This window comes from Tachypleus tridentatus, chromosome 8 (assembly GCF_004210375.1).
Source record: "Tachypleus tridentatus isolate NWPU-2018 chromosome 8, ASM421037v1, whole genome shotgun sequence".
Lineage (NCBI taxonomy): Eukaryota > Metazoa > Arthropoda > Merostomata > Xiphosura > Limulidae > Tachypleus > Tachypleus tridentatus.
The window spans coordinates 33,865,714-33,890,799 of NC_134832.1; the positions used below are offsets into that span (position 1 = coordinate 33,865,714).

At 28.5% G+C, this 25,086-nt stretch overlaps 1 protein-coding gene across 2 annotated transcripts in view; it reads right to left on the bottom strand.

Annotated features, from left to right (window-relative positions):
• The window catches only part of LOC143222133 (tyrosine-protein phosphatase non-receptor type 5-like), a 46,391-nt gene that overhangs the window by 13,595 nt on the left and 7,710 nt on the right, over positions 1-25,086 (bottom strand). Inside the window, exons 2-9 of one of the 2 annotated variants that reach the window (XM_076448150.1) lie at positions 23,996-24,032; positions 19,950-20,113; positions 15,648-15,762; positions 13,884-13,970; positions 9,073-9,204; positions 7,538-7,752; positions 2,730-2,810; positions 1,411-1,510 (exon numbers count right to left, since the gene is read on the bottom strand). In XM_076448150.1, the coding sequence (XP_076304265.1) occupies positions 1,411-1,510; positions 2,730-2,810; positions 7,538-7,752; positions 9,073-9,204; positions 13,884-13,961 (606 nt within the window). In that variant the 5' untranslated portion in view covers positions 13,962-13,970; positions 15,648-15,762; positions 19,950-20,113; positions 23,996-24,032. The remainder of the gene's footprint in view (positions 1-1,410; positions 1,511-2,729; positions 2,811-7,537; positions 7,753-9,072; positions 9,205-13,883; positions 13,971-15,647; positions 15,763-19,949; positions 20,114-23,995; positions 24,033-25,086) is intronic. The other variant, XM_076448149.1, reaches the window with a different exon arrangement.

The window sequence follows — 25,086 nt, forward strand, 5'->3', positions numbered from 1 at the left end:
ACAATTAAAAGAAAAAGAAAAAATAGCTGAAATTGTGAAGGATAATTAAACTGAAATTTGGCAACAAATTATGAATTCTAAGAAGTAGAAAAAGTATTTTTTTTCATACTCTCAACTTTTTTCATTTAACTGTTCATTCATAAATTCATTACAGTTTGCATCAGGATCAAGAAAATTTAGTTTTACCAAATAATACCTTATGATATCCATTTAGAAGTTTCTAAACGTTATGCAAATGAAATACGAAAACTATATGGTAAAAGTTTTTTATTTTTAACATGAAAATCACTCAACTGACTTGAAGACTTCATAAATTCAGACAAAACTTAAAATATTTCATAAAAAGAGTTGCTATTTCGTATACAACCTTTACATTTAACTAAAAGCTTGCCAAACTTCATGATAGTACACTCAATAAATTCAGAATTATACTGCATATGGTTTAACAAGCAGGAGGGTCAATGACCCACTATGCATAAATTAGGCATGAAATCTGCAATACAGATAAAAGTTTAGAAAGACAATTATTCACTCTACATGTTACATTAGAGACTGAAATAAACTGTACAAAAACACGTGCATGCTTAAAATTTAATAAATGAAATAATTTAAAGCTTTCTGAACTAAACAGTATTTAATTAGCATATTACAACAGCTAGTTTTTTGTCTTCCTTTATCAGTACTTCTTACACTAGATAGAGCAAGTCTTAATTACAAAGGAGTTCTATTAATGTAAATAGGTATGAGTTAATGTTGTTGCATACTATCAAATTGTTTTGTCTATGAACAGTAATTTTTTTTATGAACATTGTTAAATGAGCAAGGTATTCTACAATCACAATTGTTTAACCAAACAAGGAATAACGAATATTAACTTGCTGCAACTTTGTTTATTAAAGCAATCTACACCATAAGTAATACTGATTTATTTTTAGCCTCTTGTAAGCAAGATATATATCAGGTTAAACTTGCATTGTTATCTAGATAACAGCCCACAGCATACAAGAGTATGCAATAACACCAGAATAAGTAGTAATTACGTAATAATTTGATTACTGAAGTAATTGCAATAATCAGAAAATGGAATTTTTATTATTTTCAGGAATCATGAATAAAGTAAACTGAAAACCAAAAATAACAATGAGAAATCACAACTGCAATAATTAACTTACTTGGATAGTTGAAATAACCAAAAACAGTAACAAATGCAAATACTACTTCGATTATTTCTATTATCAACTGATCAAATTCTGAATAAAAAGTCCCAGAAATTTAAAAATTATTTTGAACATTAAAATCAAGATACATTAAATGACTAAAAGAGATTTCTTAGTTATGTTATTTAAACAACACCAAAATACCTTTGATTTTCAAAGCAAAAATTCACAAACCATGCTAATGCAACATTACCCAAAATTCACGGTGAAGAGCTTTCACATCCTTAAGACAGTTTCTAAGCTGTTTTTTGGTCATTCTGTTGCCTGCTGATAGAAGGTATTCTTCTACTGAGCTAGAGAAACACAAAATTAATACATTTAAAATCTTATAATTACACAAGTCTTTTGTACATACATGAAAAATTTATTCATAGTACATATTTTCCAGGTTTAACAAGATGAATACTGAAGTTCCCATTAAAAGAAATATCTCTTGACATATTCACAACATTGTGTGCCATTGGTAATATATTTGCATGTTTTCTGTTGGACGTTGTATGCCACCCATGGCATCATCCATAAGTCCTGTATGAAAGTATTTACTTTTTACAGATGGCTATAATAAAGCCATTCCTTCCATCTTGTACAATTTATGGAGCATAAATTACAGGTTGAAAGGTCAACTAGAGTAAAAGAAATTTGCATAATAAAATCACTTATTTTTGTTTTAAAATTACTTCCAGAAACTGACATTAAATTTTTTGTGGTAACTGAAGCACATAAAAAATTTGGGACTTTTCATAAATAAAAAAAAATTGTGAAAACTAATATAATAATAATAGAAATGAATTGGAAGTAAAATTTTCATAGTGACTAAATGGAGCAAAAAAAATTAAGTATTTTTTAAAGGTTTTCTCAAAACTGTGAAAACAGCCTGTTTGGGAGAGAATTCTTCAGACTTCTCTCTCTCTAAATTAAACCCCTGCCAAATTCGTTTGCATTTGCGTGTACCACCAGTGATGTACTCAAAAAAAGTTGTCAATAGTCATTCTATCATAAAACACAAAGCTATAAAATAACAGTACCTAAAAACAGTTCACAGTGAGGCTTTACAATCCTATTGCATAATTAGAGAAATCACTAATGTCATAAACATGTTAAGCTCAAACTAAACAAGACAATTAGTAAAACAGTTAATTGTATCTTCCAGTCTTGGGATGAAAATACCAAGATTGTTTTTTTGGAGCTATACATACATACACACAAAAACTGATGTAAGTATTGGGAAAAAAATAAATACAGCACATATAAAAGCCATATACATATCCACATCTGTAACATATGACATCAGAAATTTCAATGACAGTGAAAGCTGCTTTTGTTAAGTGCAAGTTACTGTTTATCCAGTATGGCATTATTATATATATTTGTTTTTCATATTTTGAAGCCAGTTAAGACATAAAACTAAGAGAAAGGTATACACTATATATACATAGACACACACACCACAAGTATATGGAACAATAATGTTTTTAACTAATTATAAGATATATAAAGTACAATAAAGCTAACCATTCCTTAGGAGTTGTTCCATAATTGATATTTTCCATAGAATGATTCAGATCAAGAGTTAATGATGCATTAGAGCCCCTCCTGAAAAAATTCAGAAAAATTCCATACACAAATACCAGTACAAATGTTCAAGTAAAAAAACTGGGCTCTGAAATAAATATAACATTTGTGTGCAGTCAAGCACCACATAACCAATCATAAAACTAAAAATGTGGCAATAATATGATACAATCAAATGAGTCTTCTATATTTATAATCATCATAAGTGTTTAACCTTGTACTTCTAAAAAATATCCTATTTTATGGAGTAACATCATTATCACGTGTTAGTAAAACTGTACATGTCATGCTGCACTCAAATAGCATGACAGCAAGTGCATGTGTATAGCTCAATGTCAACAATGTATATGCCACATGCTTTGCTTCACATAATTCTGTGTTTTTCATTTTTTGCTGTTATGAATGAATCTATAAAAAAACTGTTACTGGAAGGATTTGAGCTACAAATATGGTGAGAATAAACGTATTCTCTATGCTCTACCTTCCCTCACTCTGGAGATATATTACATTAACAAGTTATTACTGCATGACCTACTAAAAAACCCACTGCATATACATACATGTATAATACATACCAAGTTTTAGTTTGTTCAAATTATAGAATGTTTAAAAACAGGTTAATTTTGAATGAAAATGACAGCAGATGTAAAATAAAATCCTTTTAGAAAAAATACAATGCTGAAAATTGTTATGGGATAAACAAATTTTTCTACTCAAACTATAAACAACTATTATCAAATAATATTAATGGCACATCTGAGTTGTCAGATGGCCAATCATGTGGCATATACACAAGACTAAATTAAGGCTAATAAATTATCAGAAAACATTTGTTAACAAAAAGGTGTGTGCATGCTCATATTTGGTGCTACCTAATGCAAGTTTTATATCAGTGAAACATGCTAAAATTAAGTTCAGTTGAATTCAAACTTAAGTATTCTAGCCAGTTCATTCTCTCACTTTCCCCATACCCTCTTCTAAAGTACCATTCAGTTAACCACCACTGGGACAAATGTTATCACTTTTTAGAAACTGTTTATGTAGCTTCTTTGGTAAGTTTGCAAATTTATTTGTATTTCAGCAAAATGAGAAAACTGGAGATTCACATTTTACACTTTATATTAGGAGAGTTTGCATTTCTGATTAGTTAGGCACTACAGAATTTCTACTGAAGTCTAAGAGGAAGTATTCAGAGGTCAGGTGTGTCACGTGACAGAAGAGAGAACACAGATTTTTAAAATATTTTCTGTTGAAACTAAAACTCAGATAATATTAACATTTGAATTATGAACTATCTTCTGATGACACTTATACTAACACAGATTAATAATAAATTTATGTAATTGAATTTTGGAAGTAACTCTATTATATATATAAAAGGGTAATGATTTGCCCACTTTGAATCACTGGAGTTCACAGGGTTAACTGTCTTCCTAATTTGAACTTTTAATCCAGTTAGAAAGTTATGGTAACTTATGCCTATGCTGTCAATCAGCATATAGCCCCTAAAAAGAAGAAAATCAATACATTTCAGCACTAAAATCTTAATTTGAAACTCCTATCTTCTACAAAAGTAACGATTTATTGATTTTAAATAATGACTGTTTCTCAACTTTAGTTACACATGATGTAACTGCCTATTCCTCAGCTTGAAGGAGTCATAATATAGTGATCTTAACCAATAACAAACCACAATACAAATTAAAGCTCACATAAATGCTTGTTTTATCATTTCATAATTATTTGAATTATAATGTTGCAGTGTGATAAGCAACAAGATGTTTTTCAAGAAATAAGCTAAGAAAGGCTTAGTTAGCACTACACATATACAAGGAAAGAATACACCTTTATGTTTACTAATGAATGCATCATTTCCATATAATTTGCAAAAGGTACAACAGATTATACATTAGACAAATAGGCTGTGTACTTGGCAATCAAATAAAAGAATACCGTAACCATAATTAAACTGTAGAACCAATATACACTTGTAGGCAAGTATTTCACCATTCTTGGACCTACTAGTGCTCCAACAGACATTCACAAAAGAGAATGACCAGAAAGGAAATTTAGTCTACAATCTGGAAACCATACAATCCAACCATCTGGTATATATGAACACTTTTTTCCTGTAGTTTTCTTTTCGAATTCTTTTGTTTAATTTTTAATTTTTGTCTTTTCATGACTTGTATTTTGTATGTATGTATGTATGTATGTGTGTGTGTGTGTGTGTGTGTGTGTGTGTGTGTGTGTGTGTGTGTGTGTGTGTAAGAAATGACAAACAGAAAAAGATTGAAATACCATCTTTCTTTAAATGAAAATATTAAGGTTTCACAATTGTTCAACTTAATATTTATGTATACATCACATCAGATAAGTTAAAAATTTCATGTCCTTTATATTTTAATACAATAATCTATTTTTTTATTTACAAAAAATGAAAATTTTTTTTTATGATCACTCCATGAGGAATACAGCGTCATTGCATAATGTAACTTGACAATGTGTTCACCACTCTCCTACTCAGTAATTTATTGCTTGTCACAGTATTGAGAGTTTGAAAAATAATAAAATTCTATTTCAGCAAATTCAAGATGGTTAAGACCTATAGTTATGAAAAAAACTGTAATTGCCTGTTTCAGTGTAGTCATTCTGGAAAAATAATTTTGATTTTATTCCACATTTTTCAGCTTTTCATTCCTTATACTTTGATGATTCTATTACAGTTCGTGTTAACACTTCCATTATGGGTTGGGTGGAATTGACCCACCTGGTAACCACAAAGGTACTTATACTACGAGTTCTGATACTGTGCACATCCCGTTACAAAATTTTGCAAGTTATTCGTAAGCAATACAAGACTAACTCAAAATATTAGGTTTTTAAGTTAAGTATTAAGAATTTTTAATTTAAGATTTTCTCAATTTTTTTCAGAATGTTCCAACATGCAAGGTAATTTTGATTTTAAGATTGAAAATACTTATTCAAAACATTTTCAAATTTCACATGCAAAATCTTTATAATCTGCAAATAATTATCAAATATTGTTTAAAAGAAAAACACTTTGTTTGATCTTTCATTTTCACTACTGTGTCTTTGTACAAGTTGGTTCAATTTGGACTTCATAACCACCATAAAATATTAAGAAATATAAATTTTTCCTTTTAGAAACTAAAATTACTACCGATTATAACACAAAAACACAAATGTTTAGTCTAAATAGGTTACATATCATAACATTATACATTAAGGTGTGTATAGACATTATTATTATGACCTTTCAGCAGTGCCTGGTTAACATTGCAGAAGTTGTAAAGACTGTATATAAGAATATAAACCTGACCTATCTTGTCTGTGTTTTAATATACTAGTATTTTGTAAAACACTCTTATATTTCAGTTTTAATATGTATATGAGTATGCATTGTTGTTGCTGAAAATATTTTTTTTAATTTCAGTTATTTTACTTAAAAAATAAAAAGTATACAAGTAATTGTAAATAAAATAATTATCTCTAGTTATAAAGTCTGAACTTGTTTACTGCCTGTCTTAGTTTGCTAAGCCTTATGGCTTTGCATATGGTGAACATGAAACAAAATTTTTGAAGTTTTATAAACGTTTTCTAATGACCAAAAATCTTAAGTTACCACACAAATACCATGAAATTTCACTATAATCTATCAAGCTTAGTAATTACACTGTATTTGGATCTAAAAAACATGAAACAGAGCTCACTAAAGTTGGCATACCTTTGACAAAGCTTTGAAAGAACATGCTTGGGACCTGAATAATAACATTATGCTGAGAAAGTCACCAGGGCAACATCCTGAGCTTTCAATTAGTATTCACCACAAACAAAGTGTATGTAAATATGTCTTTTCAAAAACGAAAGATTATGGATGGAGCCCCAGTGTTTGTCCAGTACAAGTAGCTCAACAAAAAGAAAAGAGTTTCTTATTTCATATTTTAGCTCGTCATTCTAGGTAATTTATAAAAACCAGACTTTGTATTTGGACATCAAAAACATCTGATTTGAAACAATGCTGCATTCAACATAAATCAATAATTGGGATTTATTTATTAAGATTTGCTTTCAAATTAAGACATTAACTAATAGATCATGCTAAAATTTGAATCATAATCTAAAGTTTGATACCAAATTTATTGACATACATTCATAAAATAGTAGTTCAATAAAACTTTGAATGTAAAACAAACATGATATGTAAAGCCTTTGTGACCTGTAGTGATAGGATTAAGGTACAGAAAAGTAGAGATAACATATGCTTCTAGTTAACAATAATAATAAAATAATAAAAACACCTTAACACTAATTTAGGCCTTTCTAAAAGTTATGCAAAATAAAAAACTGTAAAATTAAAATTCTACACCAAATTCTTGGCTTTCACTTGGACTGACTAAGCAAAATGTTCATAAACTCACAAGCTACTCTTTAGTATAAATACATCATTAAACATTGATTCTTTCTGTGTACACCTATCAAAACACTTCCTCTGTATAGCTTTACAGACAAAGTCAGTCTAATGGACCACCAATGCCATGTATGCAGAGTTGAGTCTATTTTCATTGGGCTATAAATACAAATTATGGTAAGTCCTAAAATGACTTACTAAAAGTTCGTTTTAGAACTTTTTCACGTAATGTACCTTTTGTACTATGACTCAGATGAATTATACCTACATGAATGGAAAAAAAAATTATGGCAGAATAAACACTTGTAGCAAATACCTTTCCAGTAAACCTTTAGCTTTAATCCTTAGGGGACTTCGACGTGGACTTGGTGTGCATTCTGATTCAGTTTCAGTTAAATAGCTATCCCTACTTTCTGGCTGAATTGTATCTGCCTCACTTACACTTGGCTTCAATATTGGCTGATAGACTACTTGTCTTGCTTCTTCTATATCAAGTCTCTTCTTTGTATCTCGTCGATAAAAGAAAGATAGCTAGCAAAAAATTTGGGAAAATAACATTAAAGAAAGATCCGTATCCACCTATCTTATGGCTATGTTTACAGGATGTTCAGATTTTTTAAAAAATGTTCTGTTATGATAATTTTATTAATGGACTAACTTAAAATGTTAAAAAAACTTCAGTAACAAAGGAAAAAAAATCACATCCATTAATATAGCTAAACTCAACATCCTGTTTTGTATTTTTTAGACAGTTTTTAACAAGATTAAATTGAAAAAGTAAAGTTCATTTTGTTTTAATATTTTGTTCCAGTAAAGACCACAAATAGTTAATAACATTACCTGTGGACAAATATATGTAATTCTTTTAACAGTTTTAAATTTTAGATTACATATCTCTAAGATTCTCAAAATAAATTAGCAGTTATTTCAATGCCACAATCCTGAAACCAAATCAAATATATTGAAAAATTAGTAATTTTTTTCTTTTCTTTTACCTTACATTAAGCAGTAAATAAAATACTTTGTTGCCTATGGTTTCCATTCAAATAACTTGTTTGTAAATCCATTTATACATCTATAAATATTTAACCCTATAAAAGCAGAAAATACACTACTCAAAACTACTAATATACTGCCAAAAGTTATAATCATCCTGATCTATATTTTCCTTAATTAAGAATCTTTTATACAGGTGAAGATGAACGTACTCTAACTTTTTAACACAAAGGTATTAGAACTCATTTTAACAGTTCTAACTGGAACTGTCTAAGCTTCCTCTCTTTTTCAATTTTTACATTGATTTAAACATACCCAACAAAAAAATTTGTCATAAAGTATCCAATTTCAAAAGTACATCTTTCTATACTTTCATCTATGGCATGTTACTTTGCAAGAAATTCATACTTCTGAGTGACTTCTACATTACCCATACTCATTTAGCACTCCCTTTTTGTACATATTCACCTTTCTCTGCAGAAGGCAAAAGGACAATTTTTTTCCCTGTCCTCTTATTTATTTCCTATCTTAAATTTATTTTTCTTTCCAGAAACCATTTTGGATTAATTTTAAAGATATTAATTATATTTTATTTATATCTCACTGGAAAAACTCAATTTTTAACTTCACATATAATTTGGCATTGTGAGCATTCACTGATATTTTTTACATTCATTAAATTGATCAAAGATAACGTAGCAACAGCATTTCTGAAATACATAGATGATTTGTTCTATCAAAATATAACCCAGTAGGTGAAACAATGCCTAATTAACATGGATAAACATCAAAACTTAATATATGCATCAAGCTACACGAAAAAAATAATTCAATATGATAAAATGCTATACAAACCAAAAGAAAAATTATGGCAAAGAGAGCAAACATGCTGCAGGAAATTATGATGGGCAACTGCCATGATGGCATGTGTCTTTGAAAGAAATTCCACATCTGATCATCTTGGAGTCTTTCAACAGCAAATGCAAGCTATACAGAAAACATATTTATCAAACTACTTGTTGAAATGGTGATAATACCTCAGTTTGTCAAACACACATCTATAAATTGAATGAAAAAAATGGTAATCTTCAGAGAAAAATGTAAGAATAATTAACAAAAACAGAATATCAAAATTGAAAAATTAACATATGAGAACAGCCTGTTACAATCTTGATAACTCATCTTCAATTACGCTGTATTAACGAATAAAATCTCTCTGAAGAACTCTTAATTCTTAGTTGACTTTCATACTTTTACATGTACTGAATGAATTATCAATAAGGAACATTTTTTTACCCATAGTTCAAACCTTATATTAGAGATTTCAGTTAGCAGTCCAGTGGTTTTGAGAATAATTATCCAAACCATGAATATATTGCCACACACATGCTATCATCATTCAAATTTCTAAATAACTAGACACTTACTTCTTTAAAAGATGCCAAGTTAATTCATAAAAATTGGGTGCAAATTTCAATTGTTCACCAAATAGATATAGGCTGGGTATACTATTTATGTCAAAATGTTTTCAAAAATTTGGAACAATGTTACTTTCTATTCTTCCAATAGATAACAGATCTTTTTGAATTGTCAGATTTGGTTTTGGCACTCTTGGAAGTTCAACACTGAAAACTACTGTATCACCCACAACAATTCAACCACAGTAAGCATTATGTTTATACTTCTGTTTCATTAGGAAAAACTCTTCCTTTCAACAACTGGCTACAGAATATGAATGGTGGATTTATAAGTGGAACATTGTAGAATACAGCATCCATATCTACTCTTAATGTTTAGTGTTTTTTTCCTTCTCCACATGTGTAGTTTGTGAGGTTAAACCAATACAAACTGTATTTGATTTCTATTTTACTTCTAGTTAATGCTTTTACTAAAGTGCTTTTTACTTTTCACACAGTTTAGTTTTTATTGTAATTTTCCCTGTCTCTTAAGTGCAATTCATCTTCCCTTTGGCCTTGTTTGAGGTTTTAAAATACCATCCAAAATTAAGAGGATGATATCTAATTCCTCTTGTTTTTTCTAATTTGTTTTTTCATTAGAAGCTGAAACTAAGATAACTGTTGTGGACTATTTAGAAGTAAAAAATGTAAAAATATGCAGCAAGTTTAATTTTCTTTAGAAACTTTTGCACAAGGTAGAATCTTACAAACAAAGCTAAATGTAGGTGCAACAGCCAAAGATTTATTTAAATTGTACAAGTTTAACTTAAGGTTTACATAACATTTCCTACACAAGATTCTCATTTTAGAAAATTTGTTTTCTTTTTTTGCAAGTTTAATCATTAAGAATTTATGTATATCAGTGGATATTAGTGTAAAGCAAACAACAATACTTATATATATCAAGTAAATAACAAACACACACAAGAACTGCAACTAGGAAAATCAATGGACAATACTATTCAAACATAATTATGTAAAAATAAGACATTGGATCAAAATTCTATCACAAAGAATTAGTATGTTTTACTATTTTAATGTTAGCAGTGTATAAATAGAAAGAAACTGTTAAATAATCTCCTAAGAAACTGGTTTAATTATGGAATAATAACTTTGATATCAAAAAGCTTCATTCTATTGTTAACTCCCATCTAAATATACACAAACAGTTCTTTTTCACAGGCATTCATTTCCTACAGGAAATAAACTACTGGTAATACATGCACAGCTGTACACAAGAGACTATAGAAATGGACACATAACTCCTATTATCAATCATACAGGAACCACTGATCAGTCTAATTTTTTCTATTGTTTTTAAAAAATAATAATACCTAACAACAAACAATGTGCAGAATACCTCACAGAAAACTTTATTTGAAAACTTTTATATTGATCATAATTAATAATAATATATATTTATTTATACACATGAAAACTCAAACCCTCGAACTAAAATTTCTTTATTTAAAAAAAATTACATTATCAGCTTCAAGATACAATTAACTTCAGCAACCTTGAGACTACAAAAATAACTAAAGTCATGATTTGTCCATATCTGTATTAAGACAAATGCATTATTAATTATAAAAATAAAACATTAAATCTAGATGTGCATGTTCCTATAAGGCCACATGCAAAACCCATATCACAAAGATAACCGACATAAATCAATTTTGAAATATATATATAATCATGACAGTAATATATTAGTGGTTTGCTTTAAACTTTTCTGATGTCTTTTTCCTTGTAACATAATTCATAATGAGCATTTATACCATTGCAAGTAGAACTTATGTTCAACTGCTTTTTGATAACAATAAAATACAGCAGATTAACACAAAATTTGTCATATGACAAAATTAATCTAACTTGTGTTGCTGATAGAACATCCAACACTAGTTCACAAACAGATTAAAAAAAAAAAAACACTGAAAAATGAGGTTAAGATGTACCTTTCATAGAAACAATATCCTCACATAATAGATGTATAACTAATGATTATCTTGACCAATTACAAAATATGCAATCATGTAATTTAGACAAAATTTACACATCTGCTATGATTTCCAAGGTACTTTTTATTATTATTAGAAGCATATAATAAAATATGAAATCTATAAAAAGTACACTAATATTTTTGTATGGGTTGAGTTTTGTACTTGGTGATTTTGGTAAATGACTGCTACAGAAGGCTGACAAGGAGCAAATTTCAAGTTTATTTATCTAAAGAACATTCATGTGCTTTAATACTGTTAAAAAAAACAGAATTTATATTTATGCTTATTTATTAAACTTTCCTTAACACTTTCTTTAAAACCTATTTTTACAGATTGTAATAATTTATCCAATTTCAACTATCATCACACACAAGATAAATCATGTATGATCATTACATACATTAATTCTGACAGACTTTACTACGAAACAAGTTTTATAAATCGTGCCATCTTAGAAGTTCAAAAATATGTAAACAAATGTTATAAAAAAAAACACTTTCTTCTTCTGCTAACACTACCCTTTTTAAACATACACAGATTGAAGAAATAATAATTTAAAAAAATTATGAATTACCAAAGTTACTATTAGTTTCAGAAATATAGTTGAATATATACACTCTTTTCACACGTCATTAAAGTATTGCCAAAAAAAAACAAAATATAAACAGATAAATATTCAAGAATAGTTATAAAAAGTTTTTTTATATGTTGATAACTATACAGTAAACTCTTACCTTTGTATTTCACTGAAACAAAGGTGACTAAGTGGGAAACATACACCAATATATACATATGCACTTATCATGAAATAAATTTCATGTAGGTTCCTTGTTTTTATATACAAAAAGGCTTCATGAATATTCTTCATTGATTGAGTAATAAGACAAGACAAACAAGCCACTCACACTGTACAATAGTACGTCACATTTCTTAGGTAACTATAATATATGTAAATTTGTCATCATATTAGTATACAATGACAGGTTATTTTGTAAAATACTGAACTCTCATATTACAAAGATAACCATGGCAACATACAGCATGTTAGATTGTATTCAGGCAGCTGAACTTGAGAACTAACTATTAAGGTATGCAACATGAACAACCTTCTAAAGATATATGCTGTTTAAACTGTCATTACACACATAGATATTTATCTTTACATAAAATCAAATTAGATTTTAAATTTATCTTAAGTACTGTACATTTTAAGCTTTTACTATTATTGCAAGTTACAAGCAGAGCAGAGGTTATTTCCAAGTGCAAGTAAGGTCAACAGTGACCTTACTGATAATATAAAATGCAGAACCCACTCCATGATGCTAATTTACATTTGTTACATCAGGATTAGATTTAAGTACTAGTTATCCAACTTGTATTTTGAAAACTATTAGAAAAGTATTTGCTTTTTTTTTTTTTTTATAATGATGGGGTAGTAAAAATTATTCACAAACTTATTTATATTTATTAATTCTTTAATGTGTCAAGCTTAGCTACATTTGTTAATAGTGAAATGTGTTAAATTTGTTGATATTGTAATGTGCCAAAAACTTAGCAAAATTTTTTTTGTGTGACAACCTTGGCCAAGTGTATTAATGTATCAAACTTAGCTACATTTAATATTACAACACAGCAGAAGCTTGAGTAGGTTTGTTCATATTGTATTGTGTCACACACTTAACTATAGTACCTTAATTTAATGATAGAAAAAAAAATCAACCCTAATAGGTTTTATAAGCTATATTCTTAGCAGACAGATAATTCATAATATTATTTGGTTTAATTTGTTGAATTTGCATACAAAGCAGCTACAGGAATATCTGTGCTAAACTTTAACTTCAAAGTGATAGATTAGAGGGAAAGGCAGCTAGCAACCACCATCCATCACCAACTCTTTGGCTGCTGAATAGGGGAAATTGAGTGTTATTTTTGACTATGTCATTTTCTTTTATTCTATAAGCTCAAACATTAGTGGCTATGAGCAGATATCCATTTACTTAATTTTGCATGAAAGATTCTTAAACAAGCTTAAAATAAGTAGAGTGAAAAACATTTGGTTGTAATGTTAACTAATTTTATCAGGCCAAATTAACATTAACCATTTTATGTGCATGAAAACAAGTTTTCCATTCTTTCTAGAAGTTTCTTTAAATGCATTATTCTCCATTTAGCTCTATTAGTCTTAACATCAAACTATTAGAATGCCCACCTTTTGAGGTTCTTTAGCTTTCAATTCCATTACTTTCACAGGGGCCATATCTGCCTGGAGTTGCTCTAAGGAAACCATCTTTAATATCTGTGTTGCAGGAAGAACAAAAAATGCACTGTTATGTACTAACTGGTTAAAGATGATTGTGTCTACTACAGAAAATAATACATAGGCTTCTATTCGTCCTTCCTGTAGATAAAATGAATGTAATTTCCATGTAATTTAATAGTTTTATTTATATGTAGCATACCCTTCATATAACTAAATAAATTTATACAGCTTATAATTAATCTAGCAGTTTATCAAATACTTAAGAAATTACTAGCAGATTTTTACATCATAAGTTTAAAGAATTTAATGTCTAAATATCACCATTATAAAAAGTAGAAAAGGGCATGCAGACAGCATTTTGACACTATAAATCTACTTTCTAAACAGCAGAATGTTTTTCAAACATATAATCCTATACACATACACTGTCTCTAAAGGCCTTTATAGAAGAGAAAGATTTTTGAATCTTATCAACACTATACAACCAGTTACTGCCTGACATACATACATCAGTTTTTAAATTCTGAACTTAAAACACTATCTAAGTCTTTAATAAGTTATATTTGTTGCCAATTTATTTTAAAAAACATCTATCTCTTCACAGCATAAATTAGTTGATATTGAGAATCATACCAGCTATTTGAGAAGCATGAGCTCTAACACACAAGCTTATGAGGCAAACATTTCACACCTACCGTCTTCAGGAAAAGTTTCTCCTACATTTACACAAGCATGTTGTACAAACTGACAAATGAGTTACATTTTACATTGGTGTATACACTAAACAATAAATCAAGAATTATTCATCTAGAAAACAAAGCAATCAACTACTTAACAAAAGCATCTCAAATATATATCATTCAAAATTTGCAAACCAAATCTTCATGTACTTACCAAATTTCTGCCACAAATAAACATCTGTATCTACATGCTTGCTGATGCCACAAGCAAACTAACTAAATGGATTGAACACAACGTTGTGAGTAAAACTTACATAAGCATGAACTAATTAACACTGACTAGTAAGCATGCTTGGGAAACCATCCAGTGAGCACAACAGTAAAACCAATCTCACCTTACCACAAGAAATGTCACTCATCATTAAATCTTATTACTACACAATTTGTCTACACTTGTATTTCACATGCAATATGGCTAATATACAAAACTGATATTGTCTAATGATCAAAGATTGACTGTGACAAAATATATCTGCACTCAAGCTATTATTCCTGACAACTTTATCATTATAAACACAAACCACTGAGAAATATAATAACCTAATGTTTAATTATAGGTATTCTACACCAATTACATTCAGTCATTTTCTCTAAGATATCCAATCTTAATCTATTGTAAAATGACAGTTGCTAGCACATATACAGAGGTAGAAAATAATCATATCACAAATTCAATTAACAATTATATCTTACAATGTGATTGTTTTGTATTTCAGCTTCACATGTTTCAGTTAATTCTACTGCATTCTAATGCTAACATGAAACAAAAAATAATTTCAAAATTTATTGGTTTATTAAAGTAATAATGCTACAAGTACAAGAAAAAATAACAGAATTTAACTTTATATAACCTGATATAATTAATAAAATCACAAAGTCTGAAAAACTTGCTTCACAATAACCTTAATACTTATCTTTAAAGTAAATATATTGTTTACTCATCAATTATCATTTGGAAAAAATTTATATTTACCTGGACTTCTCCAATACCAACACTGTCACTGGGTAAGCCAAGCTGTTTTTGTAAGAGAGATTTTTAACTTCTGAATAATTTTATCTGACAGGTAATTTTGTTGACCATCTATAACCTATAAATATACAAAATCATATAATTGTTAAAATACATATATAAAACCATAAAACAAATAATCTACTTAACAGTACATTATATATATAATATGTAAACAAAATAAATTACAATATACAACTAAAATTATTATTACTGACAGTCTATATCTGCTTTAAAACAGGAGTGGTCTTGTAAGTTCAAAATGAACCAGTCTTACAGGTAATTTCCAAGTAAAAATAGTAATTTTAACTATCATAAGTAATAGCACAAAAAACAAACTATTTACTTTTAAAAACACACAAAACATGTTGTTCATCCTTAGATGAGTCGATAGTATATATTACATGACCTGGTTTTAAAAAAAAGTTTGGAAAAATCTAAATAAAACTAAAAAAATTCCTCCATCCCACACTGAGAAATTAACTAATAAACAGTGTCAACCACAAATTAATGTAACTTCTCAAAACTAGGCAATTTAATGTTTCTCAAACCATTATATTTAGAATTAAAATTTCTAAAGCAGATTTTAGAACATCCAAATGGCTAAATCATAATAATAAAGACTGCAAGTACATCTAAGTCATAGATCACTTGTCTCCCACACACATACATACTTCATAAAAAAAAACATTGCATTTGCTGGAACCCAAAGAAATAATGGTTTTTTAAAACCTTTTAAGCTTAAGTTAACACATAACATACTTCAAATAATAGCTGTTCAAGATTGGATAATTAATTTCCAGTATTCAAGCACCTGTGAATTTGATCCTTGTCACTGGTAGAGATAATTTTAACTATCTTATTATAAAATACAATTACACATTTTGAAATATTTATATAATATAGCATTCTGAATATGAATATTTTGGAGAAATTAATTTTAATCATTATTTATCCAACACATACATTTGTTTATTTCTTCTTTCTGGTATGTGTACAATTGGATTACATACCATTCATAAGAAGCTAAAATTTTACAAATAGCTGGATCAATCAGATGTTACAGAAATCTTTTACTTCTGAATGAAATGTTTTAGTCAAACAGAATTTTTCACATACTTTGATGGAATGAAAATCTAAAGAATGAGTTAACTGTTAACCACACACACAAATGATTGTCTTTATTTCTCAATTTTGATCACTTATTTTGTGGCCTGATAGAAACATTATTTTAAACAGGTTTTCATGATATATAGTCTATATAATCTAAACTTACAAATGATTAGCAACTAAAGGTTTCAATTGTCATAAAAATTACAGGTAAAATTTCATAAGTTAGATATTACATGTATGGGAACACTAACTTGTCAAAAACAAAATACTAAGATCATGGCACAATACATAGGCATTTTTTAATTAAAGTAAAATCTCTTCAAAACATTCAAACACTGAACAAACAAAGTTTTTTTTCATGACAAATAAACCATTTTGTAACACAGTAAATTATTACAAAGTAATGCTTTTAAGAACTGATGTAAAAACCTTTTTGTGTCAGGCATTCCCAGCTGTAAATAGAGTTTATGACAATTTGCAATCAACACTCAAGCTGTATGTATTACTTCAGAAAAGAAATTAACACTCCATAATTCAACATTTACCTCAGATCTATACTGTAGTGCAGACTGAACTCTAAAATGAAACAGGTATACACTTTGCTTTGCAGTTGAAGATTGAAAATCAATAACACTGTAATGCATATTTGATGTACAATACATGTATTTCATAAAAATATTCTATGTGACATGCATGACCAAAAACTGCCAGTCACCAAAACAGTGGTAACAGAGGGATAACTCATCTATACCTTACCTTATTCTGTTCAATACACAACACAGGGAAATTAACTCTATTTGCTTCATTGAAAAGTTTTACTCTTCACTAAATGAATTAACTACAATTAAAAAATACAGCTATGTTATTTTGAATGAATTGTTGGCCTCAGATTTATTTTAATTAAAAATGAAACATTTAATTTTCTCAAACAAAATTTGATGCTAAATTTTTAATGAAACCTACCAGTTAATAAAGAAATGACATTCCTAATTTAATTACTATTTTTTAAAAATGTAGTAAAGGTATTTTCAAAAATTAAATTACATACAGCATATCTCCAAGCTCTGTAACAACATATCAGTAAGCAGCTATACAGTAAACAGGGCTTTGGTCAACTCATGTAGTAAAATGTGTAAGTCTTAAATAATATTCAAAGGATTACAAATATTACCATTTATAATATACTAGTTACCACACCTTAAATTTATCTTAATCTCTCTTACTTTTCAAAATTAGACTGATTGTCTTTTACACACACACACACACACACACACACACATCCTACTTGATAAATTCCTTGCTCATTCTGAATAAAATTCACAAATGTGCACGATGTTAGCCAATTGGAGAAGCAATGCTGAATATACTTCTAAATTTATGTAAATCTGCACAACATATGGCAAGCTTTTATTACAAGTATTGTACACAAAAATATAAAAAAATTCAAATTTATACTCAAGGTATGGCTTTGAAATGACAACATCAATCTGACTCGGGCTCTGATAAGTGTGAATGTACACTCTGATTACTGTGCAATCCCTAGAGCCCATGAAATGTATACTTACATTTTTCAGTATCCCTATATGTGTTCTCAGTTATTTATTCTCTCCTAAAATGAACTGTCATTAAATCAGTGAAGTACGGTAAAGCAAACAGTGGGTACCACTGACTTAAATACACAATATCACACTGGATGACTCTTTGTAATTACTCATGGCATGTATATCTTGACCTCCCAACTAATGTACACTAGGTTAATCAAGAAAGTATTTTCCAAATTTTAAACAAACAAAGATATTCACAAACTTTAACATATTTAAAAAGTTCAGAAACTAAAACAGATATCAACACAGAAAAGATGTCCTAAATTACAACTACACAGACAACTACCTACAACAAAAATCTGAAGTGAAAAATAAAATGAAATTAAGCATACATGCAATTAGCAAAATTTTCTTCTCGGCAAATAAGATAAAGAAGAAAGTTAAAAAGCAAAAATGTTCTGCATCCATTGTATTAAATGTCACAAGATGCAATTATCTATCTTCAAAATAACTGCTTTTACAGTGGGTTTTTTTGTTTTTTTCTGTGACTGTACTCTGTCATTATCTTATATTTTGTTTGTTTCAAATTCCAAATTGAAAAACCTTAAATATTTGGATTGTTTGTAACTTAATTTAATTCTGAAGAAACAAAAGCCAGAGTATCATATCTCATGAAATGATGTCAAATGATCTTAAACTGTTTACCATCAGGTTACATGTTTTTTACAATCACAAGTAATATAAGTACGACTCCCTTAAATGTTTATACTACACAGATTTCCTCAAATTTAGGTATTACAGATAAACTGCATCTTTCTGAAATCACAAAATCATAGATAATAACATACATGTACTTGTAAACCATATTTATTTATATATCTTTTTTGTTTGTTTTTAAATAACACATTTTCGACATTTGATAAATACAGCACCAATTGAAGAAAATTATTTTAAACACACTCATCAAAACTCACTTGGCATACCATCATAGTAAACATGTTTATTGATCACTTATAAGTAGTAATACATGACTGATCTTTATTCTCACTCAATCTGCTGCTTGGTAAACTTTCCTTTGCAAGCAGTGATAATCCATTAATCAATAGACAACCCTGAATTGAATGAACAGAATGGTGAAAAGTACTTTACTAAATCTGAATATTAGCAATGACATAACTGTATACATTTTTATATACATGTAATACAATAACTAAAGACATAAAAGTAACTTTTTTAATTCACTATCTGATAAATTAATACTGGCATTTCCAAATGGACAGAATAAACAAACTTTTCATACATATGATTAAGAGTTCTTTATTGCTACAAACAGTATAAAGCCAAATACTCAATAATTGTAGTTTATTTAAATTACCTTACAAATATATTTAAAATGTCACCAGACAATTAAAAGTTTTGAAAGTTACCTTAAAAAATTAGTTTATTCAACTTAAAATACATAAAAATACACAGTACAGTAGCAGTAGCATTTGACCAAGGTTAACAAAAAAGGTTTTTACATTACAACAACAACAGATATATATTGTGTATGTGTAAATAGTGAATGCTTACTGTAAACATTTTAAAAGTTAAAGTAATTCAGACCTACCACCTCAATCTTGTAATAATTGGGGATTTGCTGCAATGTCCAAGATGAAGACTGGTCGTAAACTGTGGTTGTCCAGTTAGATAACTGAGCAGAATCATAAGTGTATTGTGCCACTTGATCTTCTGCTGCTATTAAATGTTGAGATGATCCAATGGTTTCACATTCTGAAAGTGTTTAATTCACTGGTTTAAAAACTTTATTAATCTTACTTAATGCCAAATGCTGTTTTGTTAATTAATTAGTAGAGTTCTTAACAAGAAAACTTCTAACAATGACCTACATTAATTTACCTACATACTTTCATATTTTTTAACTTAGGGCCAGGAAATGGTCAAACTATGAACACACCTGTGAATTCTGTATATCTCTGCTTTTGTGTACATACATATTTTGGTGAATTTTCTCAATATACAAAAAAAACTTGACTGGAATGAATTATGTACACGTTATGTGGTTATGCTGGTCAGGCACAGCTCAATTCATATAACAGTGAAGGCCTTTCCTTCTTATCAGCAAATAGCTTCACAAATTATTATAACTAAGCAACTTGGTTGGTTCTAAACAGTCCTGGACAACACCCAAATAATCATCTATCACTGGACTTAAACAGAAAATGTAGTCAAACATTCCTCTAGTGAAATAAAACATCTATAAACTAAACAATGAAAACATTAATATGTAACTGAAGATTGTGTGCAATAAAGTATGTGTGTGTTATTTTATAACAAAGCCACATGGGTCTATCTACTGTGTCCATTGAGGGGAAACAAAACCTTGATTTTAGCAATGGAAATCTGTAAGCCTGTTGCTATCCCACCAGGGGACATTTCAATTAAAGAAGAGATCAGTTCATGAACTGAAATGTGTGCACTAAAAATATGTCAGCTTTTTTACATCAGTGATGCACACGTTTGCATTTCTGATATCAAATGAGTTTACAAACTCAAAATGAATAATTTACTTTCAAAGATTTAGAAATGATCCCTCATTCTATAGAATTCTATATATAAATAAAATACATATTTGTATTATTCAATGTACAAAATAGTAACACATCTGTCATGTAACAATGAAAATTTTGGAAAATAGCCATTTCCCAGTGACTTGTATTATAAATCAATAACATAGAACATCTCGACTGTGATGGTCAAGAGTGACACTAATTAAATACAATTAGTATACCAACCAAAAATAATTTTAAAAATGTTAACTAGTTTAACAGAATAAATTAGTTGAAACTACAACAAGCACTGGTACTATTTAACCCAAGACAAGATACAGTACCATAGAAAAAAAGGCTAGAATTACACATGCACATGTAAAATAATTCCAGTATTATAGTAGTATTCAAAAGATATTCTGATGTGTCTTCTACCAGATAACCTTTCAAAAATAAATTCCACTATACAAATTGTACCTTTTTTTGTATCTCTGAAGAAAGTGGTAACCAGAATGCTGTTTTAAACATCACCACACATCTTTTAAAACAATCATGTACTTGGATATTTTTACTTAAGTTGACTGAAGCATTTCTTGCATGCATGGAAGTAATAAATTATGAAAGTCCTGACAGCTGGATGAGAAACATGTCAACAATCCAATTACATGCATGCCCAAAATAATACAATTTATACATCTACACAAACCTACATGAATTGTCCATTTAGCAATGCAAGGCATAATTGTCTGGGTTTATTTTTTCATATTCAAAACCCCCTGTAAAGTTTTTAACATGACAAACAATTTATAGAATTTCCATGTATGTCCTAACCAATACATTTCATATCTAGTTTTCCAATAATGACGAGACAGTTATAGTGAATGTGAAGCATGTGATACAAGCATACATATAATGTACACAAATATTTATGCAGATGTAATCAGATTAGTTAGTGCAGTCTTTTAAAACATGCATATGTATAATCAAACAATCTGAATTAATTTATATATACATTTCCAAAACCTAGTTACTACAGAAGCTTATAGGTATTTTGGACAATTTCTGCTCTAAAATTCTTAATGCAATGGGAATGGAATCATAAAAATAATGTTCAAATATCTTAATAATTGTATCCAACATGTTCATCAAAATCTCAAGTTTGTTTTCTATAAAGAAGGTAAGACGTGGACAGTGACTTCACAAGACAATTATCCTTAGAAATTAAGTAAAATCCCTCCTCCAATCATTTTACAACTACAAAGGTCAAAAGAAGTCAGAAATATTGTTAAAATAAGATTATTACCATCATCATAATCACAGAAAGTCTATACTGTGATTGGAATTTTCACTCTGTTGTTAGTATTTATGAAGCAGTACTTCCATACCCAGGAAAAACAATATGCATGTCTAATTTATCAGCTTTTTAAATCTATAATATTTTGTGTGTTCTGACAAATTATTCTCATATCCTAATAAGTATTATACTTCAGTAAATTTCCAATCTATTTATAAAAGGTGAATAATAATAATAATAATAATAATAATAATAATATGGTTTGGGTGAGTTTTCAGACAGAGAGAGATGAATGTTATTGGGTAATGATGGGTAAATTGGGGTTTTTGGCTGGATTCTTCAAGCATCCAAACTCAAATTTAAGGAGTTAATACTTGTCCTCCTGTATGCCTGTTGGTTTATACATTTTTATATGAACCTGCAATTATTTACGATATACACATACAAGTACACTTACAGATATTAAGACATTTTAGTTACAAAATATAATAAACATTATTTCACCAATAAAATATGGTTGCTAATGAAAAAAAACAACTGAATACATTGAATATATTTAAATTATATCAATACATTATCATAACAAAGCACTATTTTTTTATTGTCTTTTAAAGTCAGAACAGATCATGATAAAATTATAAGACAAAAATATTAGATTATAAATTATCTGAAATACAAAAATTGTTATTACCTACCAAGTTTATTTAATACAATTCTAAGAAATTTAATGGATGTTAAAACAAATACTAATGTTAAAAAAAAGTCAAACTAATACATTTTCAATTAAAAACCACTCAATTTGAGTATGTATTATATTAATTACACATGTTAATATAATAGTATTATATTTGTAGAACTGTATTAAAGTATGTACTATTGTACTTTGAGTACCATGTCATCAACTTTAATTTAAGTTTAAATAACATTTCCTGACAATAACTTGTAAGGTTCATGGAATGGTATTTGAATATACAAAATAAATAAAAAGTGTGTACCATATCACAATAGTGAATTAGAAAAATTCTTGTGTATATAAACCAAAACAAACTTTTAGATAAAAAAGGAAATGAAAGATATCTTTAGACATATTAATGTAATATGTTTATATACACACCCATACACTTATCACAATATGTTAATAAACTCCATAATAGCATTAGTAATTACTTTTTTCACAGCTTCTTCCAGTAAAAATTGCAGGAATTAAACAAAAGAAAACACTTAATACACAACAATCCTTGAATTTCTCAGTCAGTAACTTCACACAAGGTGGAGTATTTGTAGCATTACAAATACAGCTTACTGAATGTGTATAAAACTCTTAATAACAAGGACAGACAGGACATGCTGTCATGTTTTGTTTGTTTCCCAATTCCCCTTTGAAACATTTAGGAAAAAAACCTAAAAACATGCTTGTAACATTATATTTGCATTGAATTATAACGATCAGTGAATTAATACATACTATCTGATAAATCCTCGTATTGATTATTACTACCCAACGATTAGACAACCTCTAAGACTGTCTAAAATTCAGAATACAGATATAAACATAATTTTCATAATGGCTACCACTTCCCTTATAAGTACAAATTCTCTATTTCACTACACAAAATAAACATATAAATTTCGTATAAACATTCTTTTCTTTAGCTACTTCTGAATATTTGATAAAATTTTTTATACATGTAGCTTTACCATAACTAAGCTGCCAACCTAATTTCATGGAATTTGTTAAATATCTCAAAAAAAAAATTCAACAACGAACTTTATTAAACATTCACACAAGACTATATTATGAGTTGTTTTTACCTGTTTGTCCTTTATGTTCTTTTAGTATCACCAGAGACTACATATAATCAGAAAAAACAAACAAAATTTATGTAAGAAATATTTATCTAGCTTTTACTAGGCATGCTAATCAATCTGGAATAGCTCGGAATCCACGACAAAATTCTTCACTTGAGTACTATATAAAAAAGTAGACTGCAATATTGATTCTTAACCCTGTAAATTTTCATATGATCTGTATTAAGTGGTACAATCAACCATTGTCATCATTAATTCAATGCAGTTTCAACTTCCTGTTCACCTGCATGAGAAATAATCAGTACGTTCTCACAGATTCTAGAATAAACACAAGTGGGCCAGTGCTCGTAAAGCACAGTTTTAGTAATTTAACCATTTTTATTTAATGTTGTTTCAAAACTTACATTTTCAAATTATTAGTTACTGCTTGCCAAGTATTAGTTGTATGTGTAATTAGTTAGTCCACGTACAAATTCACTGTTTCACCTGTCTGTATAAAACTAGTGTCAATCAATGCATTGTAGGGTTACACATGCACATAAAATATTAAAACATTAAATTAGACATGACCTGATGACATTAATCCTGAGCATATCTTTATTTACAGTAACTAAACAAAAAACATACCTCGGGAGATAATAAAAATTATCTTTCTTGTTAATTATGTTGAAACTATTCTAGTTTTCGGCTCTATCATGGATGTAATGACATTATGGGAACTACCTCACACAATCTGCACTGTATAAAGTCAAAACTGTCCTCCTTCAATTTTTGTGTATTTGAACTTCACCTGTCATGCTTCTTTCTCAACTGATTATCTTTCCTTGATGTTGAAATTACTACTTAAAGTTAGCACTTAACTACAGACATCCATCTGTTACATACCTACTGATTCATATTCATATCTACTCTACAATTAATATCACCCAAGTTCTCTATCCCCTATTCACATTTCCTTTGTTTCAATCATATTTGCAGTGATATCAATAATTTATTTGGTAAGATTCATGAATAAGTAATTTATTTCTTTGAATGTTATCTTACTTATGTAATTGATAGTGTGATGAGAAAAACTGCATCCATCTTATCTAAAC